Source organism: Octopus bimaculoides, chromosome 29 (assembly GCF_001194135.2).
Source record: "Octopus bimaculoides isolate UCB-OBI-ISO-001 chromosome 29, ASM119413v2, whole genome shotgun sequence".
NCBI classification, from domain to species: domain Eukaryota; kingdom Metazoa; phylum Mollusca; class Cephalopoda; order Octopoda; family Octopodidae; genus Octopus; species Octopus bimaculoides.
In genome coordinates this window covers 4146321-4155925 of record NC_069009.1, presented here as the reverse complement: position 1 = coordinate 4155925, position 9605 = coordinate 4146321, and the positions used below count along the sequence as shown (strand labels likewise).

Sequence of the window (9605 nt, the reverse complement as noted above, 5' to 3'; positions counted from 1 at the left end):
TGGTGTTGCCATCCGGTTTCACCAGTCCTCAGTCAAATCGTCCAACCCATGCTAGCATGGAAAGCGGACGTTAAACGATGATGATGATGATGATGATGTGTGTGTGTGTATGTTTGTATGTGTTTGTGTTTGTCCCCCCAACATCGCTTGACAACAGATGCTGGTGTGTTTATGTCCCCGTAACTTAGCGGTTCGGCAAAAGAGATCGATAGAATAAGTACTAGGCTTCTAAAGAATAAGTCCTGGGGTCGATTTGCTCGACTAAAAGGCGGTGCTCCAGCATGGCCACAGTCAAAAGACTGAAACGAGTAAAAGAGTAAGTATTTCTACAATAAAACATGTCATTGCTTCTACATTGGAAGGCAAATACATTTAAGTTGTGCCTTTTAGTACCAACATGTTAAAAAACTGTAAATTCAATTGTTGTGTTAAGTTGTTTGTTAAAAAATATCCTTTCCTGAACAGAGTATTATTGTGAAGCTGGTCACCACATTTCATGCTATAATTCAAACTTATTTCATATCATGTTTGTATGTGTCCCCAACTAAGAACCCCACAAGGAAACATTTGAGGAGCAATCACATTTTTGTAAAGATTTGTTCTGGTTAAAAAATGTCCTTCCCTGAATGGCTGTTTAATATATTGGGAATCTGTATTGTGTAAACCTACTATAGCATGCTATCTTAATTTTATATTTTATGTGGGATGGTGTTTTGATAATATCAATACATGAATGATGTCTATTTTCTGTTTTTTGAGTTGTTTACTAAACATCTTTATGGTGATCTTCATCTAAAATTAAGGTCATCTAGACATTGCTCTTCTGTTGCCAAGAACACAGCACTGGATGGCATATTTTTGCTTAAATATATGTATCTTATTGGAAAGAATTTTTAGAAAGGCACAGCTCATCTACAACAATTGTTATTGGTATTCACAAGGCTGCCAATAAATCTTGATCTTCTCGTTTAGGAAAGGACATGTTTTTAACATCCACAAATAATTAAGAATATTGGCCATTCTGTGTATGTATGTGTGCATTAAACTATGCTTCTGGCACATACTATACACATTTTCTTATTCTGTATTTTACAGACCTTGGTTGTGGGCTTGTGTGTGAAACTAACTAGCTGCTTACTATCTTACTCATCTTTGTACCCACTTCTGCATGCTTTTGCTTCACTTCTGCATTATATATGTAGATACTAACTCATGCTTCTTCCTCACATCTGTGTTGCTGATGGTGTTGTTCTCCAGCTGTATGAGAGACTGATCTAAGAGGCTAATATGAGAGACTAAAGCCAAACTGAGATGGATCATCTTGTTATTTTGTTTGACTAGAAAACATCCAGACTTCACCAGAGAAAGTTGCCTCTTGAAAAAACAACAGAGAAAGGTAGTTCTCAGGCAGTAGACACTTTGTGTCATACCTCTAGATATATCAAGAACTTCGCAAAAACAAACCCCGAAAAATGGGCTGTGTACAAAGACAAGGAAAGGACCTGCAAACACAAGAGTTACATATCAATAACGGGGCGAACAGAAGAAAAACAAGAACAGAGAGCCAAATGGGCAGCAACGAAGAGAAAAAGAGACAGAACAATAATGGAGTCAAAGAAAGGCCAAATAAGTAAAGGTTCAAAGACATGAATCCGGAGGAATAGAAGTGTAGCAAACTCATTAGAGGCGGAGAGAGAACGTAAGTTCGTTTGCCCGAACATGAGAAATTATCGATTTCTCATTGGTTAAAAATTACTGCCCATATATGAATTCTGAACTTCGTTGAAGAAGTTTTTCACGGGGTATGGTTCTAGGAAGTAGTTATAAAAACCCTGATTTTCGGCAAACTCTCCAGTGATCGTTGGATGCCACTCAAATCCACGACACTCACCCTCTTGAGTATTGGCTAATATTTATGCCATGTTCAATACTCAAATCCGACAATATTGAATCGTGAACTAAAATGAAAGATTAGTTAGTATAAAATATAAGTTGTAATTCGCTACAACGAAATGACTTTATTTCTAAATGTATTATAAATGCCAAAAATGTATATAATAAATTAATGTAGAAGTTTAATTCCTTTGACTTCTCGTTTCTTTCAACTTGTTATATATATATATGTGAAGAAGAGTGTTTATAATATGAACAAGTCACAATTATAACTAAAAGGGTTTCAAAAACCCTTACATGTTTAGAAATAGCAGTCAAAAACTACACTAAAGCCACTATTATCATTCATATTGTATCTCCTCACAATAAATGCTATCTGCGGGTGACATGACGTATAAAATCCACAATGTTAAAAGCACCATCCGAGCGTGATCATTGTGAGGGCCACTGACTGGCTCCCATGCCGATGGCACACAAAAAGCACCATTCGAGTGTGATCGTTACCAGTGTCACCTTACTGGCACTTGTGCTGGTGGCACATGAAAAATAACATTGCCAGTGCCACTGGACTGGCTTCTGTGCAGGTGGTACATAAAAGACATTTTGAGCATGGCCAGTACCGCCTGACTGGCCCTTGTGCTGGGGGAACGTAAAAGTACCCACTACACTCTTGGAGTGGTTGGCGTTAGGAAGGGCATCCAGCTGTAGAAACTCTGCCAGATCAGATTGGAGCCTGGTGCAGCCATTCGGTTCGCCAGTCCTCAGTCAAAATGTCCAACCCATGCCAGCATGGAAAGCGGACGTTAAACAATGATGATGATGATGATGAATTTTCTATTGCTATTTCAGTGTTAGGAACCTATTAAGGGTCTCATTTGTCTCTTCAGGAAAATATTCCTATAGATAAAAATTGATAGAAGACATCCTTTTATTTTTAAGTTGTGGATTTTATATGTCATGTCACCCGCAGACAGGAGAGACACCATATCACTGTGATGTCTGTGGTAAATCTTTCTCTCAATGTGATAGTTTAACTAAACACCATCGTATTCATACAGAAGAAAAGCCATATCCCTGTGATATCTGTGGTAAATCATTTTCTGAGACAGGTTGTTTAGCTTCTCACAAACGTTCTCACACTGGAGAAAAACCATACCCCTGTGATATCTGTGGTAAATCATTCTTTCAAAGTAGTAATTTTTCTTCTCACAAGCATAGTCATTCTCTCAGAGACATCACATATTTAGATATAAACATATTCGTACAGGAGAGAAGCCATACAACTGTGAGTGATAAGAGTGGCTTTATAGTGGTTTTTGACTGCTATTTCTAAACATGTAAGGGTTTTTGAAACCCTCTTAGTTCTAATTGTGACTTGTTCATAATTATAAACACATTTTTCTATGTATTTTATGATAACATGTTTGGTCATATATTCATAAATAATTGTTAATTGTTTATGATATATCTGCCATAAATGTATTATTACATTACTTTTTAATTATATATATATCTATCTACACACACACACACATGCAGAATCATGATTTCTTATGTTTAAACATTAGATATCTGAAAAATAATCTGGATTAAGTCAAAGATAAAAATAATATAAAAGAAGTAGTGAGAGGTGTTTCTTTTGCAACTAGTATATAATTGTATATAACAATAACAGTTTTTTTCTATTTTTTTACACGGCTTAAGCAAGTTTTACTCTTCTCCTACCAATAAATTTAAAATAAAAAAAATAAAAATAAAATATAAAATGAATAGAGAAGTTTTGATGTGTAAGGTTATAAATAATAAGATAAGCTGAAATCTCATAAGATAAGACATGTTACAAAATTACAGAGAAATAGATAAAGCTATGTGGTTTAGCAAAAAAAAAATTAGTTGTCACGGAATCATCATTATATATTCTAACTAAAGTTCTGATTGCATATGGTGACATCTTGCTAAATATTGGATCCAAATTATGTAAATAGGAGGTATACTTGCCAGGTAAGTCACTTGGTTTGAGATTGTGTTGAAAGTAAAACAAATACAGCTTAGAAGTGTGGGTGTTTACATGTAATGATAAAATAGTTATTTAAAAAATTAATAAATCAAAAATGTAAATATACACAAAATACAATGAAAAGGAAGGGACATATACATAGTATAAAAAGGCTAAAAAATGGTGGAGTTGATAGAGATGTAGCTCTCCCAATATGAGATGACCTCTAGGGATAATTGAGGAACCTTACTGTCCAAGAGCAAGTGCCTTCTCCAGTTTCTTCTCAAAAGGAACTCAGCCACTTTGCCTCCAAGAGGCCCAACACTTGATGATTTTCTTATGTACCACCAGCATGGGTGCACTTGACTTGATGGATCCTCTTAAGCAGAGCATATCGCCAAAGGTCTCGGTCACTAGTCATTGTCTCTGTGAGGTTCAAGTTTTAAAGATCATGCTTCATCACCTTGTCCCATGTCTTCCTGGGTCTACCTCTAACACAGGTTCCCTCCACAGTTAATGATCGGCACTTCTTTATACAGCTGTCCTCGTCCTTATGCATCACATAACCATACCAGTGCAGTTGCTTCTCTTGCACACTACATCTGGTTCCTCTTATGCCTAAGTTTACTTTCAAGATGCTTACACTCTGTGGAACATGCACACTGACATTGCACATCCAACAAAGCATACCAGCTTCATTTCTTTCAAGCCTATGCATGTCCTTGACTGTTGAAGCCCATGTTTCACTGCTATGTAGCATTGCTGTCCGCACACAGACATCAAACAATTTGCCTTTCGCTCTGAGAGAGGCCCTTTGCTGCTAGCAGGCGTAGGAGCTCTCTGAATTTTGCCTAACCTAATCTTATTCTCACAACTACGCTCACAGAACATCCACCTCCACTACTAACCTGGTTGCCTAGATACCAAAATCTATCTCCTACCTCTAGCCTGCTTCCCTGGCAGTTGATGGAGTCTATTTTCTGCACCTGCCCAGCATTTATTACGCCTGTGCATCTCCCACATACAAAGGATAGTTTCTCTGTTAACCTTCTTTTGATGCTGCTGCACCTTTTGTAAGTCCAAAGCTTATACTGGGTGCACCTTATGGAGTTTCTACCTACACCTTTTCTACAGATTGAGCAGGGCCATCTACCTGAGGGGGTTTGTGACTTGTCTGCCTTCCTACTTACTATGACTTTGGATTTTGCTATATATATATATATATATATATATACAAACACACACACACATACATACATATATATATATATATATATATATATATATACATACATACATATTACAGTTCTATATTTAAGAGATGAGGAATTATTAACATTATTTACATTTGACGGATATTTGTCCTCATCTTGTTTGTTGTTAACACGTTTCGGCTGATATACCCTCCAGCCTTCGTCAGGTGTCTTGGGGAAATTTCGAACCTGGGTTCTCATTCCTAACGATGTTACTATTATTATGTTATTATTATTATTATTACTATTATTAATCAGGTCGCTGCCGTGAATCGAACTCGGAACCTTGGGGTTAGTAGCCTGCGCTCTTAACCACTACGCCATATGCCCGTGACACCTGATGAAGGCTGGAGGGTATATCAGCCGAAACGTTGTGTTAACAACAAACAATATGAGGACAAATATCCGTCAAATGTAAATAATGTAAATAATGTTACATACATATTGTTACGAACACAAAATATAAAAAAAACATTAGCTGGGTTCGAAACGGTTCTCTAGTTGTTCAGGCCAGCGGTATTTCCATTGTTTTGTCAAGAAGCACGGTTGTTTATGACTGAAGGTACATGATCTCTTGTTCTTTACGGTCACAGAGAGATTAAAAAGACAATGTTTCGAATGAAAACACACACTGTCACGTACGGTATACCTAACTTTCTCACTGGATGACCTAATATATACAGGTAGCTCTCAGTTGCGAGGACAAAGATAGACAGGGGCAGAGAGACAGACAAAGCGGGAGAAACACGGACGATTGGAAGGAATTGGCAAGTTGATGTAGTGGGAAGTTGATGCTGCTGCTAGCCAGGATTGTGGAAGTTCACAAAGGTAAATGAAAGAATTTTTGGGTTATTAAATATTTGAAGAGAACTTTGTTGCCGTTAAATGTAAATGATTCAAAAGAAAAATAAAGAAGAAAGAAAAGAACTTGCCAAAGAACTCCCTTGCTGTTAAATGTTAAAAAAAAAAAAATTTACTTTGACTACGCAACTGTTTTGTTGCTTCTTTTTTGTTGTTGTTGTTGTTGTAGTTTCAGCTCGGAGCTGTGGCCATGCTGGAGCACTGCCGTTTGCTACACTTTTATTACTGAGCGCCTCCTCTAATATGTGTCACTTGGTGAAGAATGGAGTTTGATGTAGCTACCCTCATTTGCATCTCTCGCCGTGAGGTAGGTTCATCTGGGACTCTCAACAGGAAGAGGTCCACCCTTGATTTGAAAACACCTACATCCACTTTGTGCAGGTTCCTCAGGTTCTTTGGGAGAATATTAAAAAGCTGTGGGCCCCTGAAACCCAGGCTGTTGCAGTAACTGGTCCTGAAGCGCGATGGCATTGATGGGATCTTTAGCACTGTGCAGTGTCATCCCGTTCTAGCATTGGTGTAGCTTTCAATGCCAAAATTTGGCACAATTCCTTCCAGGATCTTCCAGATGTATATTACTGCATACCTCTCCCGCCTTCTCTCCAGGGAGTAGAGTCTTAGCTGTTTCAGCCTTTCCCAGTAGCTGAGCAGTTGCAAAGAGACAATCTTCTTTGTGAATCTTCTCTGGATTGCCTCAAGGTCTGCTGTTAATTTCAGACTGGTGGGTGACCACAGCTGTGAGCAGTAATCCAGGCGGCTGAAGACGAATGTCCTCCAGAGGACTATCATGGTTTCCTGTTCTCTGGTTCTGAATGTTCTCAGGATCCATCCAGCCAGTCTTCTGCACTTTGTCACCATCCAGGTAATGTGCACTTGCAAAGAGGTATCATCACTCATGTCGATGCCCAGGTCCCTCACTGATTTAGGCTCTAGTATTGTAATTCCCTGTGGACCAGTGCATCTTGTAAGTTTCATATTCAGTTTTGGACGCTGGAGGCGCAGGGCTTGGAATTTTTCAGCATTAAACTGCATATTGTTATCCTCAGCCCATCTGTAAATTGAGTCTAACTCCTACTGCAGACGTGCAACATCGCCAGAGTTCTGTATTTTCTGCGAGACTTTTGTATCATCTGCATAGCTAGCAAGGGTGGCTATCCAGGCCGTTGGGGGTCGATTTGCTCGATTAAAGGAGGTGCTCCAGCATGGCCGCAGTCACATGACTGAAACAAGTAAAAGAGTAAAGAGTATATATATATATATATATATGAATAATAACAATAAATGGAGCAAAACGCATGCTCCATTTATTATTATTATTCATATCTACTCAAAATTCATCACTTCAACTTAGTATCGCTACCTATAAAACGGGTGTGATATCCTGGTTTTTTGTGTAATTTTTGCTACCCATGGTAACTATTAACATATTTACATTGTCGAAGGTTTTTTTAAACTGAGATAATATTAATCAGTGCCCCTGGACTGGTTCTTGTGCGGGTGGCACATGAGATGCACCATTTTGAGCGTGGCCGTTGCCAGTACCGCCTGACTGGCTCCTGTAGGATTTTCGAGCGAGATCGTTGCCAGTGCCCCTGGACTGGCTTGTGCGGGTGGCACATAAAAGACACCATTTCGAGCGTGGCCGTTTTCGTGCGGGTGACACGTAAAAGCACCCACTACACTCTCTGAGTGGTTGGCGTTAGGAAGGGCATCCAGCTGTAGAAACTCTGCCAAATCAGACTGGAGCCTGGTGTTGCCATCCGGTTTCACCAGTCCTCAGTCAAATCGTCCAACCCATGCTAGCATGGAAAGCGGACGTTAAACGATGATGATGATATACATAAACTAATATATATATATATATATGAATGTTTGTGTTTCTTACTGTCTCATTGTCTTGACATGACATAATAGTTGTCAGCAAATATTACCACTATGCAAGCAGTATCGTTTCTTTCCAATCGTCAATGAAAACATGTTTGGTCTTGAGAAGAGGTAGGTTAAAGGAAGGGCATCCAACTATAGAAAATATGTCCCAATAAATTCAGTCCAACCTATGAAAGTATGAGAAAATGGATGTTAAAATAATGATGATGATGTTAAAACTTATAATGTTTATATTGCCGTTATGTGTTTATCTTTTTCACACTGTTCTACACAAACATGTTCTTTTCCATAGCAAGTAACCCAGCAATTCCAGAGACTGTTATTTAATTTGGAGCCCTCGTTTCTTGGAAACATTTGCATCTCTTGGAAAGCTATTGAACAAGAAATCACAGTAGCTATCAATTCTAGAACTTCAAAATGCTTCTAACTACATTTGCCAAAAATTTGCGTCTACCACAAAAATCCATTGCCGGAAGATTCGTTAAGGTTTGCATTATTATTATTATTATTATTATTATTATTATTATTATTATAGTTTTGTGATGCATCCAAGAGGTAAGGTGGAGAGGAGGTGACTTGGCTAGTGAATCATCTGCAATGGTTGGCAATCGATTGCAAGATGAGCCGCTATGGATCACACTATCCCAAAGTGTGTATGCATGTAACCAAGGGGCCACATGTGAACTTGTATTCTCACTTGAAACTTTGAACATGAATTCTACACCGCAACAGCAAATGACGAGTATGGTTTACAATGCCTTTGTTATCTGACATGCTTGCTCACCCAGTGGGGCATTTGGCAAATTTCCTTGGATGTGGTCAACAATGGTGAGAGATGTGGTGATCTCATTGGTTGGAGTGAACTCAACCAACTCCAAGTGAGTAGCTGCACAAGTACAAGTAAGTAAGAATCTAATATTATTAATTTCTGAATATTTTTCAGCACTTTCTCCTGAGGATAAATGGAAAAGTAGAAATAGCTGCAGTTGAACATTGTAACATTAAACCTGACTATTATGTTCTTGAAGTTGGTTTTGGCCCTGGCTTGGGTCTAGAAGCAGCCTATCAGAAGATCAAAGGTAATTTGGATAAAAAAATTATTGTATTAAGGTATTTATGATTGAATAGTTGGAAAGTTTGCTTCCCAACCACATGGTTTCAGGTTCAGTTCCAATGTTTGGCACTTTTATACATGTGTCTTCTGCTATAACCCCCGACCAACCAAAGCCTTGAGAGTGGATTTTGTAGATGGAAACTGAAAGAAGCCTGACCACCATCATACACCACTGTCACTACCATCACAGTCTTGACATCTACTATATATATGTAAATATTTATGTGTATACACACACACACACACCTATTTTTATTAAAGCTGCAAAAACACCACAAAACTGTTACTCAGAGCTTCACGTTTCCACTCATCAAACAGTTGGGTCAAGACTAGATCACAATTGTCCGACAAACGGAAACGTGAAGCTCTGACTGACAGTTTTGTGATGCTTTTGTAGTCATCATCATCATCATCGTTTAACGTCCGCTTTCCATGCTTAGCATGGGTTGGACGATTTGACTGAGGACTGGTGAAACCGGATGGCAACACCAGGCTCCAATCTGATTTGGCAGAGTTTCTACAGCTGGATGCCCTTCCTAACGCCAACCACTCAGAGAGTGTAGTGGGTGCTTTTACGTGTCACCCGCACGAAAACGGCCAC

General features: G+C 38.6%; 3 protein-coding genes across 3 annotated transcripts in view; 2 read left to right on the top strand and 1 right to left on the bottom strand.

The window, feature by feature from the left end:
* The window catches only part of LOC106878257 (zinc finger protein 708), a 10875-nt gene extending 2658 nt beyond the window's left edge, over window positions 1–8217 (top strand). The window contains exons 5-6 of the mRNA XM_052977843.1: window positions 2864–3002; window positions 8183–8217. Coding sequence (XP_052833803.1) covers window positions 2864–3002; window positions 8183–8217 — 174 coding nt within the window. The remainder of the gene's footprint in view (window positions 1–2863; window positions 3003–8182) is intronic.
* LOC106878260 (zinc finger protein 271-like) overlaps window positions 1–9605 on the bottom strand; it is a 29000-nt gene that overhangs the window by 11352 nt on the left and 8043 nt on the right. The gene's annotated exons all lie outside the window — the stretch shown is intronic.
* The window catches only part of LOC106878259 (demethylmenaquinone methyltransferase), an 8981-nt gene continuing 5076 nt past the window's right edge, over window positions 5701–9605 (top strand). Inside the window, exons 1-3 of the mRNA XM_014927432.2 lie at window positions 5701–5970; window positions 8183–8376; window positions 8834–8969. Of these exons, the coding sequence (XP_014782918.1) occupies window positions 8308–8376; window positions 8834–8969 (205 nt within the window). The 5' untranslated portion in view covers window positions 5701–5970; window positions 8183–8307. The remainder of the gene's footprint in view (window positions 5971–8182; window positions 8377–8833; window positions 8970–9605) is intronic.